Here is a 19,447-nt window from a genome sequence, read left to right on the forward strand (position 1 = left end):
GAGCAGGGGAGGAGGAGGGATGCTTCAGGAACTAAAAAGGGGAAGAGGTAAGCTGATGGTTTTATACCTTGGTATTAATTGAAAGATTAGATGGGCGTACTCCTCCCGAAATTACGTTTATTAACTTCACTTCACGAGTTTGTGTGCCCATATAATCTTAGTGAAAGTGGTAAACAGATTTGGCTTGCTGTCTGCTATAGAGGGGCTCGGAGAGGATATATTACCCGAGCTCCGATTGCCCCCCAAAAACATAATGCAGAAATAGACAGCAAGCAAGAATCATGGAAATTTGAACAGCTCATGATTACAGGAGGAGTCTGCATAATTATTCCAGAAGACCCCCCAAAATTAGATGGCACTGTAGCAGTATTGAGGTAGGTATAACTGCTGTGGCAGTTTATGAAATAGGTGAGGTGTTGCAGCAGCAGTCAGGCATTGAGCGGGGCACTGCAGCAGCCTCAAGCAAAGCACTGCAGCAACTTTCTCGAATTGGTAGGGCACTGCAGTGGCAGTCTCAAAATGGCGGGCACTGCAGCAGCATTCTCAAACTGGCGGGGAACTGCAGCAGCCTCCAGCATTCTCAAATTGGCGGGGCACTGCAGCGGCAGTCTCAAAATAGCGGGGCAATGCAGCAGCATTGAGCAAAACACTGCAGCGTCAGTCTCAAGATGGCGGGGCACTGCAGCGGCAGTCTCAAAATGGCAGGGCACTGCAGCGGCACTCTCAAGATGGCGGGCACTGCGGCGGCAGTCTCAAGATGGTGGGCACTGCGGCAGCAGTCTCAAGATGGCAGGGCATTGCGGATTCCATCCGCCGTTGCGGCGGCAGTCTCAAAATGGCATGGCACTGCTGCGGCAGTCTAAAATTGGCAGGGCACTGTAGCAGCAGTCTCAAATTAGCGGGGCACTGCAGCGGCAGTATCAAGCAAAGCATGGCAATGGCAGTCACAAAATAACGAAGCACTGCAGTGGCAGTATCAAACTGAGAAGCACTGCAGCGGCTGCATCAAATTGGAGGAGCGCTACAGCGGCAATATTAAATTGTGGAGCACTGGGCACTGCAGCGGCAGTATCAAGCAAAGGATTGCAGCGGCAGTCACGAATTAGCGAAGCACTGCAGTGTCAGCATGAAATAGGAGAAGCACTGCAGCATCAAATTGGCGGAGTACTGCGGTGGCAGCATCAAAAGGAGAAGCACGTCGCATAAAATTGGTGCAGCACTGCAGTGGCAGAATCAAATTGCGGAGCTCTGCAGCATCAAATTGCGAAGTGCAGCGGCTGCATCAAATGGTGGAGCACTGCAGTGGCAGCATCAAATAGGAGAAGCACTGCAGTGGCAGTATCAAATTGAGGAGCACTGGAGGGGCAGCATCAAAATGGAGGAGCAGCGCAGTGGCAGCATAAAATTGGAGGAGCATTGCAGCGGCGGTATCGAATTGCAGCTCACTGCAGCATCGAAAAAGGAGAAGCACTGCAGTGGCAGCATCAAATAGGAGGAGCACTGCAGAGGCAGCATTAAATAGGAGGAGCACTGCAGTTGCAGCATTAAATAGGAGGAGCACTGCAGTGGCAGTATTAAATAGGAGGTGCACTGCAGTGGCAGCATTAAACTGGAGGAGCACTGCAGCATCAAATTGGTGGAACACTGCAGCAGCAGCGTCAAATTGCGGAGCACTGCAGCGTCAAATTGCAGAGCACTGCAGCAGCAGCGTCAAATTGCGGAGCACTGCACCGGCAGCATCAAAATGGCGGAGCACTGCAGCGGCAGCATTAAATAGGAGGTGCACTGCAGCGTCAGCATTAAATAGGAGGTGCACTGCAGCGGCAACATCAAATTGGTGGAGCACTGTAGCAGCAGCGTTAAACTGCGGAGCACTGCAGCGCTTGCTTCAAAATGGCAGAGCACTGCAGTGGCAGCATCCAATAGGAGGAGCACTGCAGCGGCAGCATTAAAGGGGAGGAGCCCTGCAAGTGGCAGCATTAAACTGGAGGAGCACTATAGCGGCAGCATCAAATAGGAGGAGAACTGCAGTGGCAGTATCAAATAGGAGGAACACTGCAGCGGCAGCATCAAATTGGAGGAGAACTGCAATGGCAGTGTCAAAATGGCGGAGCACTGCAGCGGCAGTATCAAAATGGCGGAGCACAGCAGCGGCAGCATTAAATAGGAAGAGCACTGCAGCGGCAGCATCAAATTGGTGGAGCACTGCAGCAGCAGTGTTAAATTGCGGAGCACTGCAGCGGTTGCGTCAAAATGGCAGAGCACTGCAGTGGCAGCATCCAATAGGAGGAGCACTGCAGCGGCAGCATTAAAGGGGAGGAGCCCTGCAAGTGGCAGCATTAAACTGGAGGAGCACTATAGCTGCAGCATCAAATAGGAGGAGAACTGCAGTGGCAGTATCAAATAGGAGGAACACTGCAGCGGCAGCATCAAATAGGAGGAGAACTGCAATGGCAGTGTCAAAATGGCGGAGCACTGCAGCGGCAGTATCAAAATGGCGGAGCACAGCAGCGGCAGCATTAAATAGGAAGAGCACTGCAGCGACAGAATTAAATAGGAGGTGCACTGCATCGGCAGCATCAAATTGGTGGAGCACTGCAGCAGCAGCAGCGTTAAATTGCGGAGCACTGCAGCGGTTGCGTCAAAATGGCGGAGCACTGCAGTGACAGCGGCAAAATGACGGATCACTGCAGTGGCAGCATTAAATAGTAGGGGCACTGCAGTGGCAGCAATAAACTGGAGGAGCACTGCAGTGGCAGCATCAAATAAGAGGAGCACTGCAGAGGCAGCATTAAATAGAGTAGGAGCACTGCAGTGGCAGCATCAATATGACGGAGCACTGCAGTGGCAGCATCCAATAGGAGGAGCACTATAGCGGCAGCATCAAATAGGAGGAGCACTGCAAGTGGCAGCATTAAACTGGAGGAGCACTATAGCGGCAGCATCAAATAGGAGGAGCACTGCAGCGGCAGTGTCAAAATGGCGGAGCACTGTAGCATCAAAATAGGAGGAGCACTGCAGCGGCAGCATCAAATAGGAGGAGAACTGCAGTGGCAGTATCAAATAGGAGGAGCACTGCAGCGGCAGCATCAAACTGGAGGAGCACTGCAGCGGCAGCATCAAAATAGGAGGAGCACTGCAGCGGCAGCATCAAATAGGAGGAGAACTGCAGTGGCAGTATCAAATAGGAGGAGCACTGCAGCGGCAGCATCAAACTGGAGGAGCACTGCAGCGGCAGCATCAAACTGGAGGAGCACTGCAGCGGCAGCATCAAATAGGAGGAGCACTGCAGCGGCAGCGGCAAAATGACGGATCACTCCAGTGGCAGCATTAAATAGTAGGGGCACCGCAGTGGCAGCAATAAACTGGAGGAGCACTGCAGTGGCAGCATCAAATAAGAGGAGCACTGCAGAGGCAGCATTAAATAGAGTAGGAGCACTGCAGTGGCAGCATCAAAATGACGGAGCACTGCAGTGGCAGCATTAAATAATAAGGGCACTGCAGTGGCAGCATTAAACTGAAGGAGCACTGTAGTGGCAAGTGAAGCCCTGGAGCATCAAGCGAGGGACAGTGGCATTAAGTGAAGGACTACAACAGTGTTATCTAGTAAAGCCAAGTACTGCAGTGGCAGTATCAAATTGGCAGAGCAGTGCAGCATTAAGCGAAGATGGCTTGTTTGATGAGGCTGAGGTCCGAACAGAGTAAAATCGAACGGCCTCTGAGGACCACCAACCCAGTAGTTTAATTGATGGTATGGCAGTCCTTTTTTGGCCTGCGGTGGTGTCTGCTCCATTGCGGAAGAAGTGAGGTGAATATTAGTAAGCTTAAATACCAGAGTGTGTGGGGATTTGCTGAAGCTTTTTAAGTGAACTTCACTGCCTGGTCACAGGAAGGTTGTTCTCATCAGAAAACAGCGGGTCGAGATGTGAGGAGATCTGCACCCCCATGTGGCAAGGGAGAAGGAAAGATATTTATATTGCTGGATGGGTGTCGGGAGATTGAAGATAGGAATGAAAAGGCAGTTTTTTAAATTGATCCGTTCATTGCTTTTGATGAGGAAACGGATGGTGTTCTCGTTTAAAACTTAGAGATCATAGATGGTTGAATGGATGGTTGTAGATTAGAAATTGAAAGCAGCCGAGATAGACTTTGATGGTACTAGATTGGGTGGACATCTCATATGACATCAAGAAATGAAAAAAGAGGGAGAATTTGGGAAAACAAGTTGGTTGTAGGAATTGTTTGAAAGCTCTCCAAGTTGTCCAGTAGGATTGCAATGCTGGGGTTGGAATGGTGTCCACCTTCGGGCTAATGCTCTTAATATTTATGCCAAAATCTGGGAAATATAGAAATTAAGATAAAAACTCCACTCTTCTCCTGAAAAAGATGCTGGTTCCTCAGTGACAACTTTTATAGCGTCAAACAACGAACTAAGCTAAACTTAAATACTTGACAAATACTTGAAATAAAATCAGTGATAAAACTGCCTTAAAAGACAGAAAACATCTTGTAAAATATGAAGTGTAATTTGATTGTTTAGTTTTACTCATATCCATTAGAAACCACGGAGGGGCGGGGCTTATGGGCTATACTGGGACCAACCACCTGGGGCGATTGAGGTGCGGAGGCTTGGTGGAGACAGGTGATGGATCCATAGTAATGATGTAGTAGGAACTATAAGAGCAATGCAGTTGAGAAGGAGGCAATGAACTGTAGAGGAAGCAGAAGCTGGATGGAATAAGGTTGGAGAATAGAAAGCTTGGGGAGGAACGCCATGCTTGGATCGGCTCCAATGGCGGCAGAGAAAGGAAAGAGAGGGAGGGGCATGACCATCTGCGGAGGCAGCCTCACGCTTGGGTCTGCTCTGATAGTAGAGGCAAAAATTAGTGGGGGTGGGGTGAGGCAGGACCGTTTGCAGAGGCAGCCTTACTCTTGGGTCTGCACTGATAGCAGAAGAGAAATTATAGGGGGTGGGGGGGCAGGACCGTTTGCGGAGGCAGCCTCACGCTTTGGGCCTGCTCCAATAGCAGAGGAGAAATGTATTATATAGCTTTTCTTGATTTAACAGAGAATAAAAGCCAGAAAGCACAGAAATATTGGAAGCGTGGAAAGAAGAACAGAAGAAGCTATACTTACCTGTGGGAGGGTGGAAGGTAACAGTCACTGTCGAAGAGGCCGTGGAACTATTGCGAGCAGACGCGGAACTAATGTCTGCGGCCGCGATAGTGCCGGCCGAATTAAGGGGCGGACGTGAAAGCGTCGGCAGCTGCGGCTGCCGGCTGAAACTGAAACTGACCGTATAGATCGTGCAGTTGTTTGTGTTGATGTTTGCGTGTTACTGCGAGAACGCTGAATGCGGCGTGAGAGTGAGAGTGAGAGTTTTTGGCGAAAACACACGAGCAGATCGTGAAGTTGCGCTTTTGAATTCCTCTGGGTGAAATGGAAAACCCGCGCTGGATAACGCTTGCCTGAGCGCGTTGACGGACCATTTCTCAGCAGGCGGTACGAGGCCTAACGTTCCTGCTGAAGAGGATGATGTTGATGGCCTCGATACATCACGATGAGGATCTACCGAGCCCTGTGATGATTCTAGATGGAAGAAGAGAGAGGTTTTATTGAGCTAGGTGTTATGTGGAGCGGAGAGACCGGCGATCTGGAGATCAACAGGTGAAATGAGCAGCGCAGCCAGTCAAGCAGAGTTGGGCAGGCCAAATGCTTCAGGAACTAAAAAGGGGAAGAGGTAAGCTGCTGGTTTTATACCTTGGTATTAATTGAAAGATTAGATGGGCGTACTCCTCCCGAAATTACGTTTATTAACTTCACTTAAACTTAGTTTGTGCCAATCCTGGGTTTTAGGTACCATTGAAGTGGTTTGGCTTTTAGCTGTGTTCATTGCCATAGTAACTTACGCTCCATGGCTGACCTGCTCCAGGGCAGGTTATAATAGGTTATGTTCTGAATATGAGATCTCAAACTGAAATTGGACCAATCAGCTCTGAGTAAAGTTACATACCTCTGATAAAGTAAAGTCCTTCCCCCTGTTTCTGCGCCAAATTAAAGGTCACTACATAGCAAATTGTTTTTAAAGACTAAAACGTGTGGCTTTTAACAATGCTTATTTATAATAATCTTAATTTTGAATGATTTAGATATAATTTATATAATTATTATACCCTTAATCAACTACACATTTATCACTTTAGTAAATTTATAATTAATAGGCACTTTGATAAAAGTAATATTAATAGCCTATATAGTCATCCAAATAAGCTTTAAAATCAACAAACAAAGCTATTAAAAAATCTATTAAAAAGCTGACTGAGTTTTTTCTGAGTGTGTGTTGAGTTTTTCTTGTGTGTGTTGTCTGATGGCAAAGTTTGTTTTTTCAGCAAGAGTAAATAGTTTTGAGTGTAGAGCTTCCTTTTGACCTGAAAATAGGACGTTGGGGCATTGGGTCCTAAATCCTACAAATCCTATATGGATTTGTGTTCACTGTTTTGAGAATATGAGGCATAGTTTCAAGAAATGTGTTTAGCAAGCAAGAAAAACTGTAAAAGCCAAGGAAGGAAGAGTCCAAGTTAAATGCAATGTTCTATCTACAACATTTACCCATAATTCCCAGGTGCTGCTCCTCTAGGGTCCTCTCTTTGCATTCAGTGAATGTGTCATCAGTGTATTCCACATATTGGACCTTCTTGTATTTGCCCCCGATTCGATTATTACGGTTATCAAAGAAAGTGTTAGATACACTGTGGGTATTCAGACACAAGCAAGAATTCAAGCAAGAATTCAAGAACATTCTCTTTGACTTCAATATGTATCTCAGTGAAGATCTTAAAACAATATTTTTACCTGTCATCAACAAGTTTCTTCCCTGTATACTGGTTTATCTCTGTTGGTCCATAATCCCAGATAATTTCCTCAGCAGCAATGAAATACTGTCTCACTTCTCCAAATGGTCTGGGTTTATGTACGTTTGGGAAACATTTCTTAATCTCAAAAATTGCTTGCATGCCAGCTAATAGTGTGGAAAAAAGGTATTAAATTCCACACCACAATTACAGGTATAAATGATGCAAAATTTACACTCCGATGTGGTTAGTCTTTACCTTGCAGATGATCATTGACTTGACAGCTGAGGAGCCATTGCCCGGGATTGTCCGCCACCATCTCTACATTAACAAAAGTAGCTGGGAATAGACTGACGGTGTCAACATGGTGCCGCCTGTCTGTCAGGATCTGTCCATGGAAGAAGGCTGAGTGGATGTCCACCTCGTTCCCCATCCCAAACAGGTGCCAGTGGATCTTATTTCCCATACACATACTGAGGTCTGGCAAGTTGCCATAGACGTACCCATTGATAGCTACAATAAAGTCCACAATTGAAATTCTTGGACAGTTACAGTATATGGAATACTTTACAGTATTATAGGTGTGTCTAGAACAGGGTTTGACCTATTGGCCTGTTCATGTTATCATGAGACATTATTGCAGGACATTGTTACTGAACTCACAGTGCATTTTATTGCTTTCCAGAAAGCCTTCATCACTCTTGTTTACTTTGGCTGCTGCTGAGCAGTAGGTCTTGATATTTTCATCCAGGTACCAGCTGAAGTTCTCATCAGACACCGTAAACATTAGGGTGTAAAGATAGTCACCTGTCTTATCACCATGGATATCCAGAGAGCCTAACAATTGCACAAAACAAAAAAAGAATGATTAATTATTAGTATTTCAGAACTTGTAGATAAGTGTGTAAATTATACTATACAACGACTTCCATGGTGGTCAGCTTATTATATGAATTTGTAAATGTAAAATACAGTGCATAAAATTTCGCCAAACTCTCATAGTGTAGCACTTAGCCAGATGTTTTCCATAAAGGACCCAATGATGAGATTGCAAGCAACTTGAGACAAGCACCGTAAAGTGTTTTTGCTAGATTCAGCCAGACAGTTATTTTCACATCCAGCAGGACATTGTTAAAAAAGTAAATTTACTCATGCCCCTTCTGTTTTGCCCATGGACGTGTTAGTCTAAAAACCAGGTGTGTTCAGGCGAATTGTTTGCACGTTGCTATTTTGAGGAACTGAAAACGACTGCACCAGTGACCAACAAAAAGCTGGTCTACAGTCAATCGCGCAGTATTTTTTCAGTAGGTCGTTAGTAATATACTGGTGGTGGTGCACAATGCATAAGACTAAAACAAAACACAATTATTTGTTATATAGGCTGTTTGTAATCTATAAATCTACTCTTTAAAAAAAAAAAATAGACACATGTAAATTTGTATTCTAACTGGGTGGTGTGACACACTGAGTGAAAAGACAAAATGCGTTTTACTTAATACTAGCCTCATGCTAATTTATAATGCTTTGTGGCTATACTTTGCTAGCATTGTAGTTGCTTGTATTAAAATCCAAACTGTTACTGTAATTTGAGCGGTTCTAGCATGTGAAACCTGAAGTGAAGAGAAAGATTTGTACCTTTTTTACATGTAATGAGAGGTCCAATGAGACCTGAGGCGATGTCTTTGGGGGCGTTAACATGGGAGTGGTATATTCTGGTCAGGCAGTTAGTATCATCTTTGGCAGGAGATTGGGAAGGCGTTAGAGTCCAAACATAGGTGAAAGACTTTCCAGGGGGCACTGAATCATCGTTTTTCTCCACTTTTTCCGATGAATCGGGATATAGTGCACCTGAAGAGAAATCCCAAATTCAAGGTATTTATGATGAGAAATTCATGAGTTAAGCTGATGACATGAATCCAGACACTTATTTGACATAATTTGCAGCAGGCACCTTCATTGCTTTTGTTGTAAGTGATGCCGTGTGAATGGATGGAGTACGCTCGAGTGGCCATGTTCTTCAGATGCACAAAAACGATGTCATCTTCCTCTGCACCAATGATGGGTCCAAGATAGCCCAGCCACTTGGGTTTTTCTATCTCCTGCCTGTAGGTGGCGTCAGTATATTGCTGATACACTGCCTTCTTATACACCCGCCCGATCCGCTGCGCTCCCCTCTCCAGAAACACCTGTGCATCTCTGTCAAACACCAAAATAACATTATCTGTGAGGCTTTTACATGCAAACACTCACAGAAAGCCTAGCAACCTACATTCCTACACTTGTAGGCGTCTATTTTATTTTTTTATAAATTATCAATTAATAAAGTAAATGTGAATGGTTCTTGTCTATGGAGAATTTATTTTAATGTTTACAATTCTTAGGATTAGTAGACATCTTCTCAAAACGATTTATGATTTGAGACTGCATCTATGACCACTCCATAAACTTTGAATAGGGCATTGCTAAATTATCTGTTCTTTTTTGTGTTTCTTTTTACCGTCTTGTGCATGCTGCTGTAACATCTAAATTTCCCATTGGGTTGAGTGAAATGACAATATATTTCAGGTTAATGTTTCACAGTAATTCCACAGCAGGACTTTTCTTGTATCTAACCGCACTCTTGGAATATCATACTGTATTTCTATAGTGCATAAGTTCCAAGCATGGAATGCGGCATGAATAGATTATGCTGTGGATTTTATTGATTCTTGTTGGTTTTATCTGTGCTGATAAACTTCTAGTTTGTTTATTTAGTAATGTTCAGAATCTATCTTTAGTAGTAGTAGCATTTGTTGAGTGTCACCATTGTTGAGTCGAGTATTGATGTCTGTGCATCAAGTTGATAAGATAATCTCAGCAGCTGCTTTGCTATTGTGAAATATCCTTCTACAAACAATTGTGGATTTGAAATCAAGTGTATCCTCTTGAATCAGACTAAATTCCTGAATTATGTTGTATGTTCAATCACATTAATGATATCTGCTATACATTATGTCGGTTCTGTTCTGTTCTCCCTGCTCTTATCCATGCTAGGCTGCATATATGCCCAGGGAGTTCTTGCCCAAAAGGCAATCCCAACCCTACACTAATTATCAGTCAATCATATCTGAGAAATAAGATGCTGAGATAACACAATAGTATATATTGACTAACTTAAAATCAGCCAGTTAACTAAAAAAAAAAAATTAAAAAAAAAAAAAAAAAAAAAATTCTAGCTTGTCATCGTTTTAACAAATGTTTTCATTTGTCACACAAGAATATACAAGGTCCAATGTCCCAAGCTAATGGAACACTGATCAACATCATGGTGACTTCAAAACAATTACAGTACTAAACAATATAATTTCTGACAGTGGTATGGTTAAAGACAACTTTCACAGTAAAACAAGAGCAGAAAAATTACTGTTATATTATGTTGCTGTTAATTAATAGTAATTCATAAGAAAATGACCTAGCATGCATTCATTTCACTGTAAATTTCTGACTACAGTAATTTATAATAATAATCTTTAATACTGTAATTTCCTATTTTTTGTTTTTTCAGTAATAAGCAATATACAAGCGGAACTGTCAAAAAAGTTCTAAAGAAGGTTATAATTTGCAATCACAAATTTAAAACTGCAGTGTAGTTTAAATGTTTGAGTTAAAATGTTGTTATAATTAGTTTCTTGCTTACAGGACTCATAACTCATAACTTTAAGTATATTCTACTTAAAAGTGTTTATACTCACTCATCTTCTTTTATGGTTTTGTTCTGAATCAGATTTTTACCACTAGGAGCATAATCCCACTGAATCTCCTTAATGGCAAAAAAATATTCCCTTGTGATAGAAGACACAATGCCAGCACAACACAAAACCCCGAGCAGTGTCCACTGCAGCCCCTTCATTTTGGGTCATTGGGATTTGACTATCAGAATGGAGCAGATGCTTTGCTTTTTTAAATGACAGAAGGTGACAGCAGTCAGCCAATCACAACAGAGTGAAGAGGACAAGTTAACTAATACACACACAGCTTGCGTGTAGCGTCTACCAGTTCATGACCCCATGGATTTAGTATGTGTCCTGATGGACACTAGGAAATCCCTGTCTATCATAAAAGTTTTCTTTGATGTCATTTCTCTGATAAAGCTTGGGATTGAATCGTTTTGCTTTTCCCCATTCGGATCTGAATCATATTTTTTTTCCCAATTGCTTACACACATTTTTAAAACTGTCTCCTTTTTTCAAAACTCTACACACAATTCCCAAAACTGCACACACAAAATGCAAAACATCTTCAAAATGTAACACTGCATTCAAAATGCCATATACACATATCAGAATGAAGCATTTGCATAAAATGGCAAACACTTTCATAACTGAAAATAATTTCATATTTCATAATAGTAAATTTTTGGATATACCATGTAAACACTGTTGTTCTAAATCTAAAGCTCTTTGGTCTTCATAGGCTTGGATCTACATTTCAATACAATGTTCTACAGTTAAAGTCTGCTGAGAAGTACACTGTAAACCAATGCAATGTAGAAACAGAAAATATTTATTAGGCCCAACATTACTGTACAGTGTAGCATACACCAAAACAATACCAATATGTAAACAAAAAGTATATTCTATAATACAGTAAAGAACACAGTTGTGTGTGTGGGGTGGGGTGTGTGTGTGTGTGTGTGTGTGTGTGTGTGTGTGTGTGTGTGTGTGTGTGTGTGTGTGTGTGTGTGTGTGTGTGTGTGTGTGTGTGTGTGTGTGTTTGTGTATGTGTCTCTAACTCCCCTACTGACTGCATTGCTTGTTCAAAACCTATAACTTGACCTTTGGCCTATTCTAAAGCCATGATTGGTTGGTTAAGTAGCAATGAGTGTTTGCACTCATGAGGAGTTAGTGTGAGACACTGATGAATTAGTGTGGCATTTTGATTGGTTGTGTTTGAAAAAGGTAATCTTCCTCTCAGATTTTTGTGTGTTACATAGAGAATTGTGTGTTATTTTGCAAAATATGTGTAATAAAAATTGAAAACTTAGGAGGGTGATAATTAGTGTATGGTTTTCCAGATTTGGTGTGTGGTTCCAGTGTTTGAGTGTCAGGTTTCATTTGTGCAACAAGTAAGTATTTTGACATGAAGACATTAAGGCCTGGTTTCACAGGCAGGGCTTAAATTAAGCCAGGAATAGGCCTTAGACCTTAGTATCTAAAAGTGCGTTATTGGCGTGCATCTTGAGAAAAAACAATGACACTGACATATTTTGAGATATATCAATGTTGCTTATATACTAAAACAAGCATATGGACTGGGTAATTTTTTTTAAAGAAAAGTAGTCACCCCAATGATGTGTGAATGATTGTGTTTGTGCATAGTAGACGTGGGAAACAGTTCTGACCAAAATCCTTGTTTGCATTACGTAAAAATCAATAGGATCTCATGTTGAGTTAAGAAATGTTTGACAGCTGTGAATTGACAACTCAGCAGTTACAGTTTTTGCCCATTGCTTACACACTAAAATGAAATGCTTAGACCAAAGCCTCAATAGCAAAACTTCTTGTAGCATACCTTCAACCGTTCAGTTTTTCTTGATTGCTTTGCTGCAGCCGTCAACTCAAACTCCACATTTTTAAAACAGTTAACACACAGGCCTACAGTTAACAGTGGTACTCATGGTCAAAATGACACATTTTGTTTGCAAAAGGCTCTAACCGCGCCAAAACATTTAAAATATAATAATAATAATAATAATAATAATACATTTTATTTATAATGCACTTTATATTAAACAATATCTCAAAGTGCTACAGAATTAAAAAAAAAAAAAACAATGAACAACAATAAATAAATAAAACCGAAAAATAAAATAAAATAAATTAAACAAGTAGCAAGTCAATTAAAAGTCAATTAAAAGCTCTGCTAAAAAGGTGGGTTTTAAGACCACGCTTAAAAGTATCTATAGTCTGTGGAGTCCGCAGGTGGTCAGGGAGAGCATTCCACAGACTGGGGGCTGCAGAGCAGAAGGCCCGATCTCCCATAGTACGGAGATTGGCTGTGGGAGTTTTGAGGTGATACAGCGAAACAGAGCGGAGGTTACGAGTGGCTGTTTGTGTGGTGAGGAGTTCCTTGAGATAGGAGGGAGCATCACCATGGATGCACTGGTGGGTAAGGAGAGAAATCTTGTACTCGATCCTGAACGACACAGGAAGCCAGTGGAGTGATTTTAGAATGGGGGTGATATGGTCGTATTTGAGCACCCTCATGAGGATCCATGATGAAAATATGCAACAAAAGCAAATTTTGCCTTCAAACAACACAACTTGCAAACAAGTATATCAGCTCTTTCCGTCAATCATTACACAATGGAAAACTAAATACAAAATACAGAACTCAGTGTGAAGACATGCTTTGATGCATTTTTTATTGATTCCATGGTATTTTTTTTTTCAAACTATGTCTGAAAACTTAAATACTCTAAATATTACAGAGAATGCATGCAAACCAAAATACATGCATAGTAAAATATATTGGAGTATAAGACATAGCCACTATTGATAGTCTCTTCTGTCGTGACGATAGGGCCACATGGCCTCATCCACATCACATTCAATATCCTCTCTTGTAATGCACCTAGGGAAAAATCTTTGTGCATGCAACCAACCTTGACATTCCTCTGCACCTATTTCTTGGGCAGCAGCAGTCATTGCATTCAGCAAGGGCATTCCCTCACAGGGATGGTGATGGTGATGGTGAATCATCATACGAGGGTGTACCCTAAACCACTCATTGACAAGGCGAGAGTGGTGGAACGCCACATTGTCCCAGATAATGACGAAGAGTGGCATGCCAGGTCTCAATAATCCTCTCTGCTCGGGTAGGATCAGCCTCTCATGAAGTGCATTCACGAATGTTATGAGGCGTTCGTTGTTTTATGGGCCAATAGCACATCTCCTCACTTTGCTGAGATTAAAGCCGGCTTCATCAACAGAAATGAAGACATGATATGCCCCCTCAACTTCAAGCTCCATTATTCTCTGAGTAAAAAAGACACTCAGAGGGCGGCAGTGGCTCAGTGGTTCATGTAGGTTGTCTACAAACTGGAAGGTTGGTGGTTCGATTCCCGGTTCCACCTGACCAAGTGTCGAGGTGTCCATGAGCAAGACACCTAACCCCAAACTGCTCCCGACAAGCCGCCGTCGGTGTATGAATGAGTGTATGGATGGGTGAATGTGAGGCAACATGTAAAGCACTTTGGATGGCCATATGGTCTGTTGAAAGCGCTATATAAATGCAGTCCATTTACCATAAAAAAGCAAAAAATCTTTACCTCCACATATTGGCATCTGCCCTCCTTCACAACGTCAGGGTTCCTTTGAAATGGAACTCTACAGAGCTGCTTCATGGCCATATGGGTCCTTCTTAGGACGCGGTCAATGATGCTCAAGCTCAGGTTGTTGATGTTCCTAAATGCGCCCTGATCTGCGATCCCTGCTTCCCTGATTTCACGCAGCCTTATGGCATTGTTTGCCACGACCATGTTTACAACAGCCACCTTCTGCTCAGCACTAAAAAAATTCAGACTTATTGCTAATTGAAGATTTGTGCAAAGGAGTGTGAAACAGGTGCTTAAATGACATCCATTTTACCTGTTTTGCAAAAGCGTGGGGAAAATGTGTCAATCCAATGAGAAAGGGTAAACACAAGACATGTCTTCTGCTCTGGCGAGATAGTGATGATGAAAACTGAGTGAATCCTAGTTTCTTTAACCAGGTCAAAGCAATCAAGAAAAACTGTAAACACATTGTCAATTTTGCACTTTGTTTGGAATTCTGTAACACATTGAGAAACACTATACACATTTTCTTACATTTCTTACCTTGTTCAAAAACGAAATCCCGTTCTCTTTCACTTGGTCATGTTTGACGTACGTCAGAACTGACCGACGAATTGGGGATCATTTTCAAAGACCAATCTGCTTAGAGTGTATAAAAACAAGCCAATAACGTTGGCATGTGGTTCACACACCACCCCGCAGCGTGGGTATAAATACGGAAGTGAAATTGCGCATCCTCGCTTTCATCTTCCGAAGGCTTCGGAATGGTTGTTGTTTGAAGCTGCTGATTTCTGTGAAGAGTGTGAGAAGGTTTTGCTGCACTGCGGGAACATGACCATTGCAGTATTACGATCTAGGCTCGACTACCTCAAACGAGATGGAGTCGCATTGCGCATTACCCAATCTAATGGCCCTCCAGCTGCGAAGCAGAGGGCTGCTACTTTGGCTGATGCCTTTGGTGGAGACTTGAGGGTTACTGTGAGGGCTTCCCCGACAGGCCAACAGGCTCCTTGGGCCCCTTCCTACCACTCCCTTCCGGGACCAGGTGGTGAACCTGCAAGCACTGCCCTCGGAGGAGGCAGACCCAGCCCTGGATTTGTTGTGTTCTGTTCACACCCTGCACACTTGCAGGAGACTGGACTCACATCTTAAGGACCTCAGAACAGCTCTTCGTCTGTTACGGAGGCCAGCAGAAGGGAAAGGCTGTCTAAGCAGAGGTTAGGATAATTTGGATAATGGATGCTATCGTCTTAGCGTACCAATCGCAAGACGTGCCTTGCCCGTTCGGGGTGCGGGCACACTCGACTAGGAGTGTGGCTTCATCCTGGCCACTGGCTCAAGTCGCCTCGCTGGCAGATATATGTAGAGCTGCAGGCTGGGCAACACCTAACACGTTCGCTATATTTTTAGCCTTTATGTAGAGCCAGTTCCCATTCTGTGTCAGCTTGCAATGCCACTCCTGCCTCTGGCCGGATACGTGCATCTATTATTTTCCAGTAGTGTTCCCCAGAAATGGCGAACCCTGTCGAACCCTGACTACACTGACTTAAACCTATACACTAAGTCACATCTTACAGAAACATAACTTCAGAATGAAGCACCGTTTTTCCCCAATAGCAATTTATCCAGTAACTATTTTTTTTAAATAACATTTTTGTTGCTAAATTTGATGATTTGTGATTTCTATTTTTCCGTTATATTTATATTTCTGTAAGAATGTTTTAGTTTTTTTTTTTTTGTAAAAGCTCTTGTTTGATTAGTGCAGAAGTTCTACCTTTGAGTTTTAAGGAATACTGACTGTGAAAAAATGGCAATAAAAATAGAAACACAGACTGCAGTGTTTTATATAAAGCCCATTAGTGTGTTGCTTGGTTATGTGAAAGCGTAAATCAAATGTTGCTTGTGTGTATGGTTTTGTTGCAAGAATTTTTTGTGTTTAGTTTTGATTGCAGTGATTTAGTTTGGCGTGGATGTGAGTTGTTAATTTCCGAGTACTATGTATGATTGGCTTGTGTGAAGAGTTTTGACACAATGAGTCAAATTCTGCAAAAAATGTGTATAAGCAATTAGCAATGTTTTATTAAACAAATTATGGGAAAAGTACATGTAGATAATTAAACCTAATTAAACTCAAGTGGAGCACGCTCAGATAATTAAACCTAATTAAACATGAGTGGAGCACATCAAGCTAATCAACGATAAGAGGTGTGTATAGCAGATTTACCTTCTTTCATTGATCATTTTCATTTTAGCATGGATGGCTTTTCCGGCAGGTCGCCTCGCCCGCCCACGTTGTATAGATCTCTCAAACAGCTCAAAGCAATTCTACAATGCTAAAAATTTTCCTTACAGATTTCTAAGCCATTTCGGCCGCTTCCATCAGTATTCACTGTAAAACCAATTCAGCTTTTCCTGAATGTAATTGTGTTTGCTACCATTCACAATTGCGATTCTGCCTTCTAAAGTCTAATCATTGTTCTAAGGTATATTAACAGTGGGTTGTTTTAGAAAAAATAAAATAAAAAAATAACGACAGAGTCACGCTTGGACAGTGTAAAAGTGCACACCGCAGACTTGCAACAGGGGAACCTACAACAGAAATAGAAATATCTTAAATAATTTGTTACAGGCACACATCAATCTTTCTTGCGATTGCTGCCTCTGCCCACTATAGACAGATACCTTTCACATGCGAGAATTGCGTTCATCATGGATGCCGTGGTGATGAACTATAAATATAATGTTACTTGCTGTTAAAGCTTAATCACTAAAAAGATGCCAATAATAAGCGCATATTACATCAAACGATCAGCCGCTAGTTGGAACCAGCTGATAATGTGAGCCTCACATTTCAGATTCTGAGCGTTCTACGGGCTCACACACCAATGCTTCAGTTCAGAGCAGTTCACAATGAATCGCGCACATTCATGACAAAGCGAATTCTTATTAAAAATGATTTTTTCTTTATTTTGATTAATATTGTATGTCGTATTATACGCTTCACACAGAGAGGCCGGATTATGGGATCAGATTCCCGCCAATTGAATTGCGGTCAGGCATAAAAAAATTATAATCATGAATCCAAACTTTTTAAAACGCATGTGAAAATATAATGCACAAAACTGAAAAATCAATGCAAAGTTAACCAGAATCACAAACAATGCAGTCACAGAAATAAAAATAATAAGCATGAGTCAAACATTTAAACAAGTTTAAAATTATATTGCTCAAAACTGAAATGATCTGGATCGCACTCAAAATCAGGTTTTCTGCTCTAATTTTAATTTTTTGAATATCTGTTCTCTTTTCTCCTTTGCTCTTGTTTCCACATTCTGCGCTTGCGTTTCCAAATGTTGCAGTTCGAGTTTCATGTAAATCAGGGGCGGGTCTTAGCATCACCATTGGTCCACTAGTTCTAGATTGACAGATCATCTCGTAGCCAATCAATCGAAGAGGAAAGTTGTCGTCACCAAGTGACTCATGCCTCAGTTCAGCCAGCTGCTGTTGACTTGAGCTACGAGTTTAACTAGCTCTCTATCACTGTATTGTCAAGGAAGTACATTATTTCATTGTTGTGAATAAAATCTTAGGAATCTATTGTTCTCTGGCACAGTTCTCTTGCATTCAGAACTGTGTCGGATTGCACTGATCAACTGAAGCGCAAGCGCTGCTGGAATGGCGCTCCTCAATGTCAAAGTGCAAACATCAGTGAGATTACTACATTAAACCACTACATATAATGTGAAATATAATGTATAATGATGCAATGGGGAAATATTTGTGGGTCCACTTCATCGATAAGGTAAGTATTGTGGTTTATATCGAATCGTGACACAAGTGTATCGTTACACCCCTAGTATGAAGCAATTCAAAACATCATTCAAAATAAATTGTGATAGTCGTATTAAATAATCGCAATTACAATTTCAAGGGAAAATATGGATATTTATTTCAATAGGATACTACATGGGCTCATGCACAAAATGTGCTAGATTTAAATGTCATTGGTGCTTTTTCCCTTATACGAATCTGGTTCTTCATTTGTCTGTCTAACCTTTTCTCCTCAGCTGAAGCAGTGCTGTTTCCTCTGCTCCCGCAGGAGCTCAGCTTCTCTGGCTAATTTCTCCACTGCCAGCAGTGCTGTTCCTCTGCTCCCGCAGGAGCTCAGTTTCTCTGGATAATTTTTCCACTGCCGAATCAGTGCTGTTCCTCCGCTCCCGCCGGAGCTCAGTTTCTCTGGCTAAATTTCTCCACTGCCACAGCAGTGTTTCCTCTGCTCCCGCAGGTGCGCAGCTTCTCTGGCTGTCAGGTCAGAAGCTCAGGACGTGGTGTGTCTGTTAATGTTTCCTTCCCATCAGGTTAGAAACGCAGAACAAGGGTGCATCTACCAGGGGGACATATTTATCCCTTTCTGGTGAGGAGGAGATTGAAATCCGTCATTTCTCTGGCTAATCTCTCCACTGTTGCAACAGTGCTGTTCCACTGCTACGTAGGAGCTCAGTTTCTCTGGCTAATTTCCCCACTGCTGCAGAAGAGCTGTTTCTTCTGCTCCGGCAGGAGCGCAGCTCCTCTGGCTAATTCCTCTAGCAACTGGGGTCTGAAGTAACCACGGTGTTGCCCACCCTAATGTGGAACTCATTTGCATAGCATAAAGTGGCATAATTAACAGTTTCTTTACCAAACCCCTTTTATAATATAAAAGGCATCGTATGGAACAGATAGACCAAACATGATTAGAAACAGATAAACAGTCATCCTCCACACATTAATTTATCTGTTAATGGATCTGTCCCATTGACTGTTTTTACAGTCAATAACCATTAACATAAAGTTTGCTTTGTGTGAAGATGAAGTGGATGAGTTGCAGTTTATATACATTTAATGCCTCCAAACATGTGCATGAATGGATTTAGATAGACCTATGTGGCCACTCTTTTGCTGCTGCATCCAGGAGGTCCAGAAATAATTTTAAATGGCGCCTCTTGCCTAAACCTTAGGAATGAGTTTAGTGGTTAAAATCAAACTTGTAGACCAATGATAAGTCCTCTCCTTGGTGGTGGTGGGTCCAGAAGTTCCCCCCTTCCTACCATGTAAGAGGTGTCTGGCAGTTGTCTTGGCATCTTATTTGATGTTGCTGAACAATTGTTTATGTTCATTCACCAAGGGTCCAATCAAAGTCGGGCACATCTTTTTCCACACCGGTAGTTAGGGAGGGGCCTTGCCATAAACTGGTCTCTGGAATACCATCCTAACTGATGTTCACTACCTCGATGCCTCCTGC

At 42.3% G+C, this 19,447-nt stretch overlaps 1 protein-coding gene across 1 annotated transcript in view; it reads right to left on the reverse strand.

Moving 5' to 3' along the window:
- Positions 1-10,743, reverse strand: part of LOC137039785 (ceruloplasmin-like) — a 50,605-nt gene extending 39,862 nt beyond the window's left edge. The window contains exons 1-7 of the mRNA XM_067415060.1: positions 10,583-10,743; positions 8,803-9,047; positions 8,487-8,699; positions 7,515-7,688; positions 7,110-7,364; positions 6,853-7,018; positions 6,610-6,749 (exon numbers count right to left, since the gene is read on the reverse strand). Coding sequence (XP_067271161.1) covers positions 6,610-6,749; positions 6,853-7,018; positions 7,110-7,364; positions 7,515-7,688; positions 8,487-8,699; positions 8,803-9,047; positions 10,583-10,740 — 1,351 coding nt within the window. The 5' untranslated portion in view covers positions 10,741-10,743. The remainder of the gene's footprint in view (positions 1-6,609; positions 6,750-6,852; positions 7,019-7,109; positions 7,365-7,514; positions 7,689-8,486; positions 8,700-8,802; positions 9,048-10,582) is intronic.
- Positions 10,744-19,447: the final 8,704 nt, after the last annotated feature.

This window comes from Pseudorasbora parva, chromosome 14 (genome assembly GCF_024679245.1).
Source record: "Pseudorasbora parva isolate DD20220531a chromosome 14, ASM2467924v1, whole genome shotgun sequence".
Classification (NCBI taxonomy): domain Eukaryota; kingdom Metazoa; phylum Chordata; class Actinopteri; order Cypriniformes; family Gobionidae; genus Pseudorasbora; species Pseudorasbora parva.